Here is a 16,989-nt window from a genome sequence, read left to right on the forward strand (position 1 = left end):
GACTTTTGAGTGGAAACACTGACCTTCCCTCAGTCTTTATCTTCAATCCTGGGCTGACAAGCTAGCATATTAAATTCTTAATGGCTCACAGATCAGATATAGGCTGATAGTGTAGCCCATATAGTGTTTTGTTTTTTTTTTTTTACATTTTATTAAATCCTTGTTTTCCAAGAAATTTCCAGACACACAACTTATAACTCAGTTTAACATATCTAGAAGGTTAAGAGGTTATCATTACAAAAAAAAGAGAAAAAAAAAGTTTCTTCATCCAATTTCAGTGAGCTACAAGTGTGTTACAGGTGTTATGCCACTTTTTTTGAAGTTTGATCAATGATCCTCCATCAAGTTTTCACGTATGATTCTAAAGCTGTATGCATTGTATGCATTACATACACATACAGCACCACCAATCGCTGAAAAAACCCAAGTCCACATGTTTCAGCAGCTAAAATATTTTAGAACCTCTGTTTTGGTGCAATGTGTTTCTGGGGATATATTGTGTATATATGAATGTCATACATCTGTCTATTTTTTTTTTTCCACTATCTTGCTTTAAAGGATATAATTTCCAACAAAGCACTTTACTGCAGTTTATAGTTCTATACCCCTTTTCCCAGATTTTTAGGCAATTTTGAAAAGTAAATACTGTTTTGGAAGAGGAAAAAACATTGCTATTTCCGTAACCTGCAGTTGAACTATTGTAGTCGGAACAGTTATGGTTATTGACTCTATCCAATTTCCCTGTAAATCTGCTCTCTGTGGTTTGTGTATAGCCCAAGGTGGTCTTGTGTGAAAAAAGAGAATCAGTTGAAGAGAGTTCAATGCAAACGTACGGCAATAGTTGCTAATATTATTGCCCAGTTTTAGGTCATTATCATGGTACCTATACAGAAGAATAACCATCAGGCTTCTGAACTTATTCCATGCAGTTAGGTAGGTGGACCATTAACTCTGGCTCTTTCGCCATATTATATGGCACAATGTTGATGGTTTGAGCTTCATGCTTGTCTGATATTTGAAGACACAATAGCAGAGGAGAGAGAGAGACAATGATATCCACTTTTGACAGTTTGCTGCTGATGAAGCTTGGTTAGAGCTCCAAGAACATTGTAGTTATCTCTAATTGTTGGTAGAGGGAGAGAACAAAACGGCTTTTATGTTCTTTCTGCAGTTTCTGCAGTGTAGAGGCCCTCCTAAATTAATCTTCCCACTGTCCTTTGTTTCCCTTATGCTTAATTTTAACTCTGTCCCAGCATTTCATAGCCCCAGTCAGGTGTGGTGTTTTTGTGTGCGTGTGTGTGTGTCGGTGGGAGTGCAGAGCTCCATAAAATATTCATAGGCAGCATTCAGCGACATTATTTCTAACATCAATATAGCAGTGGGCTTTTAAATGCCTTTGTTTCAAGGTACTTGGGTTGAGCCCATACTGTCATGCATATCTGTCATTATCCATCCTGCCAGGCACACTGTATTGAGAAACTCTTTCTTTAGATGGCAGGTCGACAAGTAGGAGCCTTAATGAGAGAGGAAGTAGAAGGTGAACTGGTGGAGATGTAAAAAGGTCCCAGGTATGAGACGTGAATTAAGGAATTTCCTTTGTTTTGATGATGATGTTATAACTATTACTAGGGAGCAAATAATTAAAAGAATTAAAATTCTTCTTTTCTAGGTAGATTTCAGACAAACACAAAAATACAATAACATGGTACTTTTTCTCTGGAAAACAAACAATGTTATTAAAGTTACTAAATTATTACTGGAGAACATGTTAAATAAAATGTTTCTTTTTCAATTAGACTTTGTATTCAGTTTGCTCCTCTTTCTCTGCTTGGCCCGGCTGAGTCGCGTGACAGCAAGCCAGCAGTCGGGGAGCAAGCACTTTTTGATGAATTGGGAATAACACACTGTACGGCAAAGAGAAATTTGAACAAAAGAATCAATCTCATCCTGGTAGTATCGATCCAAAAAGTGATACCAACTTTGGTATCAATACTATTGATATTTAGTTCGATACGGCCACCCTTACTCCGTAGTACATTAGCAGTACAGGCAGGGAAGCATGGATCGTCAGGAAATGGTGAATGTAAAAGGCAATTAGAAGGCTCCCTGCCTGTGTGCGTGTGTGTGAGAGAGAGCGAGAGAGTGGGAGCCCGGTGATGGATGGAGTGTGCTGACGTGTGCAGCCCAGTGGACTGTGAGACTGGACATGGCTGGTCTCTCTCCGTCTCCCTCCATCTCTTTCTCCCACTCTCTGCTTCACTCCCTCTTTGCTTCACTTCCTCAGGGCCAAACATGTCATGTCGCCACTACTTACGCTCGCTTCTTCCTCTCGTTCCTGCCTTTTTCTCTCTCTCCCCGTCTCTTGTCTGGCTCTCCTTGCCCTCTGACATTTAGTGGTATTACAGGGCAAATGGCAGCATTTAGACATTAAACATACTTTCATTTGACCTACCTGTCATCAGCTCAAAGCCAAAGGCATGGGGTTTGTGATCAGTTAGACCAGCCTGTCCATCATGATTCATCACTGTCTAAATTTTGGGTATATTCACAGGTGAGTGAATAGATGAATGAGATTTTTTGAAACGCGATAACAAATGAAAAACCTTCACAATGACAGATCAGTGAATAATATCCAGAAAACAGAGCTCCAAGGTGAAAAAGGCACAAACTGTATCCATGCCTGTTTCCACACACTTGGCAACCAGGATGATTCACTTAAATTATCATAATGAGCAGCGCACAAACCTGGTGAGGCTGTAAATGAGTCATGCATTTGACATTAGTGTTCATGAATAGCAAAACAAAAAATTTCACACCTTTTCAAAGCGCAGCTTGAAAAATGGGGGAAACTAAATTAAAATGTGTTCTTTTAATAATGGGTTGTTATGATATAGGTGTTTTCACTACAGGCATTAGGCAATAAATGATAAATTAGGGAAATGATGGATCATAGATGGCTTCTTTTTGAATGTGGAGGATTATCATGTTAAATTATTGTTCTTCCTGTGAACTGCATCACACAGTGATAAAATGCAGTTCATCACTCTCAGGCACCCACCCCCCCCACACACACACACACACACACCACTTGTCAAGGTTACCTTTTCAAGATCTCTTAGGGTTTTTGTCAGTTCATTAAGATCCTGCCATCTTCATTCGTAGTCACAATTCGCTCAGGTACTTGCTCCGTCTGTTCTCTGTTTATTTACCCTTGCTTCTAATGCTTGATTTCTAGCAGAGGAACTGTGAAGAAGAGGGTTTTCAGGGATGTTGCTCTTCTCCAATCAAGCACACTGTCACCAAATAGGGAGTGTGTTGCTAGGCAACTATGATATCCCAGTGACAGGGTTCAAATGTTGGTCTTGTGTCTGCAGAGAGTGTAGTGCCTCTGTATGAGTCGGTGTTACACTTAAATTACTGTTCATTGTAAGTCATTTGGAAATGACTAATTGATCAACAATTGATTTAAAGTATGACACATGTAGACTGACTGGCATAACAAGGGAACTCAAACTGAGACTGATTCAACTTGCGTGTTTACTTCATGGTGCCCCCTCTTTGCCAGCTGTGGAACAGCAGCAAAGTGTGAATGGGTGAATTTTAATAGAATTTTAATTCAATTAGGAGACAGTACAAAACACATCTCAGCCATTCACTGTCCTGCTGAAGGAAAAACTGTATTAAAGTAATTGTATTGTTATATACTATATGTTTTTAATGCATAAGGTGTGTGTGTGTGTGTGTGTGTGTGTCTTTATCATATACGGTCATATTTTATAAGGCAACACAAAGGATTCATGGCTTTCGGTGCTGCTCTCTAGACACTACCAGCCTAACTTTGTTCATTTAAGATATGAGTAGCATTTCATGCATTATGTAGATATCTATAGGGAAAGAATACTGGGAATATATTGTATTCCTGTAGCATGAAGTGCAGTACTTTCACTGTATCTTTCTAATGTCTCTGCACTATGTTGTGCAGTCATGAGTATATAATGTTTTGAAATGTGTAAAATAAATAAATAAATAAATAGATATAATTCATTTAAATTATTGCTAATACTCCACAGGCTGATGGCGGAGAAAGCCCGTGTCAAAGCACAGGCTAATGCTGATGCCCAGTCCCAGGTTCAGGATGAAGTGTCCAGGATCTTGTCTTTGGAGCGGGCTGTGGCCCAGGAGAATCTACAGGAGGCTGTCATAAGGGAAAGGATCGCCACTGAGGATGAGAAGCGCCGTGCTCAGCTTCTTGTAAGTTATGTAGATATAAAGCATTTACTCTGGGAAGATAAAATGACATGGAAAAAGTTCAGTTTCCTAATATTTTAACCATTCAGGTTGTTCAAGGCAGTGTTACAGTTTTTAAACATACACTGAACATTTTTAAACTGTATGTCCTTGTAAGCGGTTGTTTTCACACATTCCTGTTCTGCCACAGAAGTGAACCTATTTTCTGTAATCGACAGATCTTAGCTGGTGAAGTGACAAATGTCAGAGCTGTGAATGTGTGAGCATTGCTGGAAGCAGTAACTCATAAGAACTCTCTTGACTTGGTCAGCACTCAACCCCAGAAACGTACACAACCACAAATCAAAATGTTTTATATTTCGTAGTGTGGTTATTTTCAATCTGCATCATAGTGGTATTTACATAATGGACACTCAGAGAAAAGTTGCACTTCATTTTAGTCAACATAGAGTATGTAAACCTATTGGTGCTGCAGCCACATGTTGTAATTTATTATTTTTGTCCTCTTCCATGTTACTCCCAGCTCATCCTGCTGTATTATTGAATTCAACTTCATTCCGGGCTGCCTGTGTCTGCCTGTGTGTAAATTGACCTTCATTGTCAGATGAATATTCTTTACCTAACACTGCAGTGCTGCTGCTGTTTACAAACCTATGCTATTGATTATATAGCTAATTTCACAAACTCATTGGTGTAATAAAAAAAATGAAAACAGAGGTCCATGAGAGCGGGAGTGAGATAGCGAAGGAGCAGTACACATGCGCATGCACATGAGGTATTTTTCCTCCCTCAGCTTAGGTAAAAAAAAAAAAAAAATTGTAGAGGGGGAGTCGGGACGAATGAGGGGGAAAGGGGCACGGATCTAAGACCTGCTTTATATTTGTTATGTATGGAGTAGCATAGTGGGTGGTGCTCTTTTTGAACTGTCACACAGAAGACTCGGTGTGAATGTCATTGCATGTGTCCTCCTGAAGTACAGACTTCCTCAGCTTAAGAGAACCTTTCCTCCTATATGCTGTGAAGATTTTCCTTGTAGCCTGAGGGCTAACCCAGGGACATTAGCAGTCTTTGAAACTAGACTTGGCAGGAGCTGGAGTGGTTATGCATTCTGTCGGAGCTTGAGTGTGTGCGCATGTGCATGCACAGAATCATATATACAGCCCTTCAGTTGATTGTGTTGATTCTTTTACCACTTTGTCTCCCCTTTCTCAAAGCATGCTTATTGTGGCAGACGAATCATTGTCAGAGTTTTACTGTTTTAAAATGGCGCATGTATGCGCCTGTGTGATAATTTCTTCTGTTTGAGCATTCTTTTGGAGTGCTGGAGTTTTAATAGAATCCGACGGGTTATCAGTGGAGGCACAGTGCCGTTCTTACCACTCATGTAATTGCCAAGTCAGACACTTCCGCACAGCCACTGTTCTTTTCAACTGTAAATGGACTTTTCTATTTTAGAAGGCAGCCTGTCGCCCATGACGTCTCCAGCCCATTGTCATTTCACTCTGTGTTTGTCAAACTCTTGGATTGTCCGCTACCCACATTGAACTCAACTTTGATGAAACATAAAACGTGTTTTTAAGGTCCTTTGTGTATGTGTGCGTGTTCTGTCTCCTGAATATCTCTTTCTTCCCTTCTGCGTCCTAGTGTGAGACTCTATTTGCTTTGACTCAAACAGAGAAAAAATAGCATAAAAATCATCGACTACTATATTCAACTTGAAATAAGTTCATGTGAGTATATATGCATTCCTTTACTATTCTTTTCTCATCAGATAACACATCTTTAATAGCCATACATTACGAAGTAAATTCAATGAGCAGTGTTGTAAGACACGTGAAGATCAGTAATTTGCGGGTGAAATTGGGTCTGATAGCTGGAAAGAGTCAATACGTTGATCGAGAAAGAGCTCTGGGGAGAGGTTGTGGTTTGCTGTACTAAGCACATAATCTGGTGGCTGATGAAGCTTTCAGAGGTGATTTGTTCAGTCCTTTTTTTTTTTTTTTTTTTCCCAGTGAACCTGTTAACACCTTATGTATATCCCTCTATGCTGCACTGTTATGTCCTTGGACAACCAGGTCATTAGATTAAGTCAAGATTTTGTTCTTTTATAAAATAAGTCTCTTTCTGGATAAATCACACACAAAAAATTTGAATAATGCTTAAGTGCTGTGCTTTCATAAAAAATAACTATTGTGTAGTCAGTTTAACAGCCATAAATGCAGAGCACAGCATGACTTCCTTTTTTTTAATCCAAGTTAGTTTGATGGATAGAAATGTGCATTTGGCTTAATAACCAAGCGTTATTCTGATACTGAAAAAACATCTGAGTGAGCGATACACATTGCTTTGCTAAGTTTCAAAAAAAATAATTTATTTATTTATTTTAAATGACTGCATCAAGTGAAAGGGTTTTGGAAACTGCTGAATTTATCTCAGCCCTCTGGCAGTTTTGGTATCAAGAGAAATTACATTGTTGGTGGAGAGTGAAGAAGTTTGGAGAGTGCTGCCTACATTGGTAAACACTGCATCTGTCAACAATCAATCTATCTGTCAGAGATAGATTTTTTTAATATAATTTTTATGTGGGTTTAATATAAAAAGAATAATAAAGCTGTAAAGATGGACGAAGTGACAGAGATGTCATGTAATAACCTGATCTGCGGTGGCATGTCTTGTCTTGAGATGTGAGGAATAATAAAAGGCACATTGACAAAGGATGAAATTCTCAACCAGCCACCTTGAAGGTGATCTGTAGGAAATCACTGTACTGTTGTTCAAAACTGAAAGTGATTTTGTGCTGCAGGTAGGTACCATATTTCCGGGAAAAGAAACATTTGATCAAAATGTACCTGTTGTTATTGCATCAGTGATTTTATAGCACTTCAAATAGTTTAAATTGAATGTAAATTAACCCTGCTCTCAGGTTCATTGCTGCTGAAAAAACATTTGTGCCTGGCAGCTGTAGTTCTTGGGTTCTTTGTCCCATGCAGTATTGATTTGTCCCCCTCATTAAGATACAGGTCACGGTGAGCAGCAGGACCCCCATACATCCCCTCCTCTACTTCACACACAAAAAGAGCAAAGCTATGAGCGGTTATGCCTCCTCATGCTCACCTGTAATGGCCATAACCTCCAACCATAGTTGCACCAATTACAGTGACACGCATTCTGGGGAATTGCCCCGAGACATGGAGTTAGACCATAGTAGGTTTCATTTAGATGCTATTGAGTTGTATTTAGCTGAAAGAGCTTTTATTTTTATTTTTTGTTATTCTATCCTGCTCCATATTTTTGGAGAATAAAACAAATTTTATGGAAAGTTGAAAGTAAAATATCTTTAATGTGTATTTCAGGAAGATATAAACAGTAATTTAGTCATAAGTTATGTGGGTTTTTTTTATATATATATATATATAAACAGAAACATAATTATTCTCTTCCCTTTCATTTGAATGTCTGAGTTAAATATCACTTTGTGCTTGCCGTCTTTTCCTCCCTCATATGAATGGTATAGAAGTTTCACCTGTGTCACTGTCACTTTGCCAACCAGTAAATTAAGCCAGAAGTGTTTTCTCTCATCTGTTCCTGTAGTAAACAGTTTGAGGCATCTACACTTGCCAGCGATGCATTAGATTCTGTTTTAATTTTTGTTGCTCTAGTGAGTTGTTCAGTCTGGCTTGTGCTGTAGATAGTTCCTACCAACTGTGTGGTACTGTGTGTCATCTAGGCTTTTCCAACACCAGTCACTCCCTTCACTGTCAGGCAACCAGTAGCTGGCCAAGTCCACCATTAATTGAAACTTCACAGCAGTGGAGGCATGGCAGTGTATTGTTGTTGTCGTTGTTGGTGGGGTCCTCGGGTGGTGTTGTGTGAGGGCAACATGTTCAGTGTCAGTGCTCATACATGTTCTGCCACTCGGGGAACAACAGTAATGTGAAAAGGGGTATACTGAAGTACACAGGGGTGCATGGTAGTTAGAGGCAGAGTGGTATTTTTGAGATTTCAGCATGTGTGTTCTTTGATCAGCGATTGGAAGGTTGCGAAGCAAGCAGTCATGATTCCTCTTTGGATTTTTAATATTTAAATGAGTTGAGTTTTTTTTTTTTATATTATTATTTGGGTTTGTCATTTTTGATTTTCAACCTGTCCATGGTGTGCCCTGCCCTCACCCACAGTGAGCCGAGACTGGCTCCAACACCCCCATTGACCTGGAAACAGAAAAGCGATAGAAGATGGATGGATGGATTTTAGATTTTACTCTTGTCAGAGCACGGGGTTTTCCTGGATCACAGTGGCTACAAATATTGCAGAAAATTGTTGCAACACTTACCACTGTGTTGTTTAGTCCTCAGCAGGCTTGGCAACCTAATAAAGTCTGTATAAAGACTGTATCTTCTGCTCATGTGGTCATTGTGAATAATTTCTCGATGAGTGGGGTTTAATGAGTAGACTGCCTGGCGTTGAAGGAGCTGATTTGTGGCTTTATTTGGTCAACATAGCCTCATCAAGGAGTTACCCAGATTCATTGCACACATATAAACCTTTAATTAGATAACAGGTCAATTAGTGAATCATTTACAGCAGTATCAATGAGGAGTCTTTTCAGTGGCTACAAAACTGAAGACAAACCAGAAAAGAGCAGTGTATGAATGAGTTCTACAAATATAATCTCTTTGTGTCCTGATAAATGAACAAATTTGAGATATATGAGCACATGGCAGGAGCAAGTCTTGTAACTCCACATAAGTCCACATCCATCTGTCAGTCCACACATCTGTGTTTTAATGAAATCATAGACTTCCACTGTCCCCTCTTTTGATTTTCTGTGACTTTCCTCCCTGCAGAGGCAAACTGGCCCAGTGGCCAATCAATCACCGGCCGCAGCATCTCACCCAGACACAGGCTCTAACCCCGAGGCAAACTTTTCAATCAAACTCAGAGTCATCAATCTTTCCTTGCTCCAAACGTTGGACTGGGTCGGGTCTAGCTGGTGGCAACGGTTTGTTTACACTAAAATTTCACACATTTTTGTTTCTTACAAAAAGGAATAGAAACACCTGTATAATCCAATAAATTCCAAAAGTACCACACAGTTCTACAAAACAGCTTCAATGACAACTGAGTCTTACAACCCTTACAAAGGCAGGATTTATTCCAAGCCTGTTGTCTTAGACTGAATTAGTTTAAGCAGGTTATAGTCAAGTTCAAATGTAGATATTTTCGCTGTTGTTCAGCCGTTCAGTATGCACAGCTTCTTAAATGTAATAAAACTTTTAGTTCTTTCCCCTGTCTCCATCTTTATCTCTTTCTGTGAGACATGCACATCACAGTTGCTAATGTGATGTTCCATGTTTCTTTTTTTCTCCTTGCCCACCAACTCTGCAATCACAGCAAGCGATAATGCAGCATACCAGGAGTGTTTCTTTGCTCCCTACACACACACACACCATGTCCATCCTGTGAGAAAATCAGTACCTACTCTTTCCTTAAACTGTGTTCCATTTGATGCTTGACTGGTTTGAAAATGACTTTGGGTAAAGCGTAACAATTTTAACGCAACAAATCCCCCTCCCCAATCACCACCTCCTCCACCTTTGCTCAGCCTGTACTCCTACAGTCTCCAGTGAATGTTCACATGGTTTTTTTTTCTTTTTTCCCCCAGAGTGAGTGTTGTGTACTTCCGTTGCACACAGTTGCATTTTAGATACAGATGTCTGGACCTGGCTGATAATAGGCCGGCAATTTAATTTCCCAGGTATTAAAGGAGACTTGCTGGGTTTTGAATTGGTGCCTGTTGGTGGTATAAAAAAACAAAAAAATCTTTTTCTCTTAAATTATTATTTTTCTCTCCACACATCAAAGTAGAAGGAAGATTGGGGGTAGAGAAGGTCCTCGTTTCTTTTACGTTTGAATGAGATAAAGGGAGGTGGTGGTAAACTGTGATTTACATATATTTTGAGATTGCCCAGCCCGCCAAGGACAAATTGCGTCCTTTCTCTCACTACAGTTCTCTTTGCTGTTGGAAGAGTCAGTCCTGCCAGGCTTGATGTGGCTGGATCTTAAAGAACTGTCTGTCTGTTTGATTTACACTACCAGTCAAAGGTTTGGACACACTTTCTCATTCAAATGAATAAGAAAGTGTGTCCAAACTTTTGACTGGTAGTGTAAATGATTTTTCCAAATGCTCTGCAGATGGATTAAGGAAGGGGTAAGGGTGATGTTGCATAGATTAAAGGATGCACTTAGACCTAAAAATGATGATGGAATTAAGACCAGCAGCCTGTCAGACAAACTGAGTGAGATTGTTCCTCTACTCCAGGGGTCAGCAACCCACGGCGCTTTCATCCCTCTGCCTGGCTTCCTGTGGCTTTGAGAAAATAATGTGAATAAATAATGGCTATTTAATTTATATACATTTCATTCTAGTTTTTTTTTTTTTTTTTTTTTTTTTTTTTTTTTTTTTTTATGTAATAGTTATGATCCTAGAAAATACATAAGACAGCAGTCAGTGGATTTTGACATGACTGGCACCAACATTTTTCTGAATTTCACTGACCTGCTCAGAGGAGAAGAGGGAAAGCTCTAACAAGATGATACTGGTCTAGAAGGGGGCTCAATCAGTCACTGTGTGCTTCTACGCATGAATATAAAATCATTCAAGGAACATTTAAAATTAAATTCCCAACCAGCTATTACTTTCTTAAGCTACTGAAAGAATACAAAATTGCAGCATGAAAATCAGTTGTTTTACCTGAGCTTTATCATTACTTTAAAGCTCAGTTTGGTAATGCAGAGTTAGGGCTAGGGTTAGACGGGTTAGAAGAGGTAGACGAATGCTCTGTTTGTGTAAATTTCCGTTTGCTCAATGAACACAGCATAATTAAATGTGTTCTGTGTGAGGTCAACTTAAATGAGCACATATTCTCTCTGCACCACTGCCTTTTTGATTCTTTCTTACTAACAATACTCCATGCATACCCCCCCGTCTTTTTAAGTCTTTTTCTGGTCTTGGAGGATGTCCATTCACCCTTTACATATTGGTGGCCGTGTCTCACCCCTGTCCTGGGTGTGGTGCCCACACACTGTGCCAGTATTAGAGTTAGATGGGAGGTCAGGCTGTAATTGGCAGGGCCTGTGGCTGGCTCTCTGTGCCAGGCCCTCACCCTGTCAACTAATTGGCACTGCAAGCAGCTAGTGGTGGGCCCGGGATATCGCAGTACTTCAATTGATGGATGGATGGTGGTGTCAGGAAAGCTTCTTTAGGACAAGAGACCTTGTAGTCAATTAGCTGTTTCGGGTTCAATGGGCTGTGTATCTATTTGCGGTATGTTTTTCTAGTTGTTCTAAAGATTCTGGAAAGCCGGCTAGAATTGACGCACCTCAGTTTTTGTGTTTTCAGGTTTTTTCCACCTATATCTGACCAATGAGTTGATTTGACTTTAATTAATTAATAGCACTGTCCTGTAACAGCACACAAGCACAATTAATTACCACTCCTCCTGAGAATTGCCTAGCCAAGTTGGAAAAAAGTGCTTTTAAGTTTCCTGCTTTGTGTTATTGAAATGAAAATAGTTTGTACAGTAAGATAAATACTGTGACGACACACATTTTATTAAAACTCCATTTCGGCACATTTTTAAGTATGCTTTTCTAACAGATCTTAACAGGGTCAAATGGATTTACAGACCCCGTAACTGCCTGCTTTTGTTTTTTTAATGCTGCAAGTCTTGATTGGCACAGCCTATTATTTGCTACAGTGTTATTTTTTTACGGCTGCATTTGCTCCAATAAGCACTTAGCACAGTTTTTCAGATTGGTAAAGTGAACTAAATTCCTGTTATCAAGGAAATCAAAATGATAAATTAACAGCAAGGAGAGGGGGTTATATAGGGGGATATGTGAACCTGACACCTTAGCCCTTTTAACTGATAAATGAAATGCCAGTGGCTCCAAATCTAGTGATTTTACAGTCCTGGCTTCTTTGCAGCCGGTATTTCTCCTGAACATAGTTGATTTTTCCTATTGCTCTCTCTCACTCACCAAACTAAAACTTACTTTGTTACGTATTAGAATTCCAAATGTAAAAAAAAGCAAGTGTCTTGAGTTAACTTTGACATAGCATTGTGTGTGTGTCTCTCTGAGTGTGCAATTTGGGGCTGGAGAGATGTTGGATTTGTAATATGACAGGTATTTTCTTCTGCACTTGTTCTTTTCTCTTTTTTTGTCTTTCTCTCTGTTTTCCCTCTTGGCTCAGACAGGAGAGTGGTATTAATGAGCTTCTATGGAAGTGAACAGCCGGCTCAGCTAATGGTGCTAGAGGGAAAGAGTTTGATTGAACGATGGAAAGAACTTCAACGTATAGGGGGCTCAAAAACAGGGGGGGTTAGGAAGGCTGTGAACAGCAGAAAATCTAGATGAGATGTTGAAGCAGTGAGAAATTAGAGGATAAAAGCTACATGAATGCATCAGGACAGGGCAAGAAATATTGATTCATAATACAGTTTTGCAACAAGTCACAAACTCCAATTAGGAAACAAACCAACACTTAAAGCTACAAAAAATGAAGTCTTTGATTGGAATAGGGTGAAAGAGGAACATTCATTTACTCATTTGTGTGCTTTGACATAGAATTAGAAAGGACTATGAAGGATACAAGTGATGCTTACAAGGGAACACACATCTAATTACACTTAATTTAAGAGGAGAAGATTACAATAATTTTTCACGTTTATGTCCTTTTTGAATATTATTGTTGGTCAATCAGGCATAAAGGAAAGGGGAAGAGACTTGTTTTCAGCTGAAGTGGTTGTAGAATTAGAGGTGACCCTGAGTGTGCTGACATGGACTTGATAGGCAGAAACTGTAGCTGGACTCCGGCCCACCTCCCAGCTTCATCAGGCCTTGCAAGCCCACCTGCTGCTGGGTAGAATGAATATGCATTAATGCACAGCATGAGCACATGTGTTCTGAGAAATGTACAGTATGCCCAAAGCCATCCAAGCCACACACAAGGGTTCAGCAACCTACACATACAGGAGGCCGCTCTTCATAATGTACACAGATCCAGGTCTGGATTGGCATGCTGCAAGTACAAGTCCAATGTCAGGAACATATCCTGAGGTTTTCCACATTTCTCCCTAGATGTGCTCTCCCACTGTCGTCCCCTTTACATTCCCCTTATCCTCTCTCTGCTATAGGTTTTCCGTGCTCTCCTCTCTGCTCCATCTCTCTCACACATTCAATTTCCTCCCCAGGGACATCTGTTGTCCAAAGGCAATATGCCTCTCTCTACTTGCAGGTCATTCACGGTGTCCTTTTCCATCAAGTAAAGGAATTTTCTGCTTTTATTTTGTGTCAGACTGAATGCATACTAGCATTCTCCACACTTCATCTGCCACCTTCTTCTATCTGTGTCCCATTACTATCACTACTCGCTTTTAAGAAGGCGTGTGGTCAGGAATTAGAGTGCAGATCATATATATGTAGAAAAAACCTTTGCTACAAATCTCTTGCAAATAAAATAAGCTAAAAGATGTTTTTTTTTTTTTTTTACTTAGTATGAGTGTTTTCTGTCAATTTTAAAACATCAGTATACTTATTAGATAGCACTGTTTTGTTTTGGGGTTTTTTTTGTTTGTTTTTTGTTCTATGCAAACTTCCCCCTTCTGCATTTATATGTATTGCTAAATAAGCACCAGAGCATCTTCTCCCTTCCTTTTATACGCAGCCTCTTTGTTCTTATGTTCCCATTGTTCTCCTGGCATGCCCCCTGTTCCCATCATGGCTGAGACGTCCTCCATACATGCCCCCCATGTCTTGATAATGAACCCCCAGCTCTTCATCTCCCCTTCGTTTTCGCCTGTGTGTTGGACATGACAGATGACTGGGAACCTCCAGAGGTTTGCTCCCCAGGGCTCCAGATAAAGGCAGCTCTGACCACAAAATGATCAATCAATCAGTTTACACCGCGGGCGCCTGATCAGCCAATTAATCAATCCCTGAGCCAGCAGATGTTGTTGCTGTCCCTCAGCAGAGCTGGCAGTGGAGTGGTGGAGGTGGTGTATCCAACAAAGGCTGAGGGGCATGAAGTGTCTGGGAGGAGAAAAAGTGATTTTTCATTTTTCTAGCAGGATTTAAACCTTTGCAGATTATTTTGGTACTTTTGATTTTACTAGAAGCTCATTCCTTTCCGATCTCTTCTCGTGTTATATCCTGCCAAGAAACCATTACTATATTAGGGAATGATTGCTGTCAATCTCAGGCTGTAAACCTACATTCCTAAAATATATTAGTATATTGTTTGAAACAACAGTGCAAAAGAGATGTAAATGTGTGTGTGGGTTGACACTGTTATTAAGGCCAGCTGCTTAAGATCAAGCCCCCTGCTGACCCCTCTTCACAGTCAATGCACTACAGACGCCACATGGACACTTCTTTCCAACGTGCTCTTAAACAGGCAGCAGTTAACATACACGCACTAAAACTGAGACACCCACATTCACCACCTACATCTCTTGGCCTTTGGTCCCTGTCCTGGTCTCTTGGTCCACGTCCAGACAGGTCAGCCCTATGACCTGCCAGGTCACAGAATCATTATTCACTGTGCTAAGAGATCCCCAAGGAGAGTAATTCTGCCTGCTGCCTGTCACATTCATGTCTCCTTTTTCTTCTTCTGCGGAAGGTCCATTCTTCAGTTATTTGTTAGTCAAAAACTAAGTCTAATTTTTTGTGCACTTTCTGTGCACCACACCACGATTTTGAATTGGGTAAATTTGCCCTTCAAAAAGATTTTTGTTTGCTTGTTTGGTTTTTTCGTCGGGGGTGTTTGATGCCACGATCAGACACAATGAAAACTAAATTACAGAAGTAATTTGGACTGACAGGGTAATAAGTTCATTGAAAGGTTTTGATAATCTGCTGTGCTACTGCACTGCCTGTAAGAGCACACAAGAAATCCACATCTGCACTCTGCTGTCATATAAATTAGATTACTTTCTGAATTTCCAAAGCATGAGTAAGTTTGAAGAGACACCTATATAGAAATGAAAAAAATGGGTTGAGAAATTAGGCTGATCCTTACAGGCAGACTTCTTGACCACCACGAGTACATTCTCTGTGATTAATGATGCCACTGCTTCCTTTGCCTTTACTGTGACCATTCCTCTGGATATAAGTTCCCCAAAAGAGGATGTTTGCTGATTATTTTTGTGAAAGGATGGCTGTGTCAAATCTATTTTGCAGTGTCCTTGTGGAATGGTAATCTAAGATGTACATAGCTGATTCAAACTGCATGCAGCCATTGTTGCAAGTTGAACTCCACCCAAACTTTCCCATGTTTCCTGTAAAGGACAGCTCGATTAAATTTCAAAATATAACATGTTTATGATATGTACTACAGTGCTAACCCTGGCTCTTTCATAACCATCAAAAAAACTATACCTTGAACATTTTTAATAACGTTACCAATAACCCAATCTGAAATTTAGCGTTTGCTGAGAAAATATTTCAATATTGGCCCAATTAGTACGTGTTTACAGTGAGTTTGTCCTTTAGTGTTATCAGTCAAGGTTAAGCCCATTAACTGACCACACTATATCTAACATGATTACATCTCCCATAACCCTACCACCTCCTGAGGAGACTAATAGCTACCCTTGAACCGAAGTGTTATTGCCACTCAGTAAAACCCTATGATGCTAATTAACCAGTCAAAGGTAATGGTTTCCAATGTAGTTTTACAGCTACCGCAACCAGGACTGATGTTTTATTAGTGACTCTTAAGGGTAATGTGTAATACTGCCAGTAAGTCTTGTTGGGTTATATCATTTTACACTCCATCACGTAGATTTGATCTGCCAGTGATAGCTTTTAAAGATAGAGTTGCACCAGTTTTAGAGGCAGTTAAAGAATGTACCAAGAACAATCTGGGCTTTAGAAGTGTGTGTGTCATTTATATACATATATTCAGCCTGTGGCTGCAAAAAAGTAAAACATTGTGTTGTTCATCCAACCCAACTAATTTGAAAATATTCGCCTACCTTCAAGCTTAATATGACAGTTCACCCAAGAACTGTCAAAAAATCCAATTCTGCTTCAACTATCTTGTCATCCATATTCCATCCACACATTGACCTAGCTCTCTCCCTCATTTTCATCTTCTCTACCCCATGAACTTGCCCTCCCTCCTCTCCATCCATCTCTAACCTCCCACAAGCCACGTGCACCTTGAATGTGCCAATTAACATCAGAGCATGTTCACATTGTGCTGCCCTTTGATCCCCTCACCCCCCCAGGACAGAGACGCGTGGCTTCAGTATTAGTTTGTCACAGGGTGCTCTTGTGCAGGTCTGTGATAGATGGGCCCTGGTGAGCAGCTTTGACCCACCATACTGCAGCAGGCGCATGAATGGTGTGAGTGAGCATTGATTATGATGCTACTTGTGACACGGGTGAATCAGGTCTGAGCTGATTGAGGCTGCGAAGGAAGACAAAGGAACAAGGTTATGAATGAGGTGCAATTAGTTAATGTGATGAGATTTGATATTTGCTTTATTGATCATGTCATTGCACAAGATTATTCTCATTCAGTATCATTTAAGACCATGTACCAAGCAAGGATTTCCATTATTTAGGTGTGAAGTGAAAAATGTAATTGACAGAATTGCTGCATGATAACAATAATCAGACTTTGTAAGCAATAGGACATATTACAGCACTCACTGTAAATGCAGGCTATTGGCA

General features: G+C 39.9%; 1 protein-coding gene across 1 annotated transcript in view; it reads left to right on the forward strand.

The window, feature by feature from the left end:
• chchd3a (coiled-coil-helix-coiled-coil-helix domain containing 3a) overlaps nt 1-16,989 on the forward strand; it is a 57,319-nt gene that overhangs the window by 11,815 nt on the left and 28,515 nt on the right. Inside the window, exon 5 of the mRNA XM_029495148.1 lies at nt 4,071-4,251. Within this exon, the coding sequence (XP_029351008.1) occupies nt 4,071-4,251 (181 nt within the window). The remainder of the gene's footprint in view (nt 1-4,070; nt 4,252-16,989) is intronic.

This window comes from Echeneis naucrates, chromosome 23 (assembly GCF_900963305.1).
Source record: "Echeneis naucrates chromosome 23, fEcheNa1.1, whole genome shotgun sequence".
Lineage (NCBI taxonomy): Eukaryota > Metazoa > Chordata > Actinopteri > Carangiformes > Echeneidae > Echeneis > Echeneis naucrates.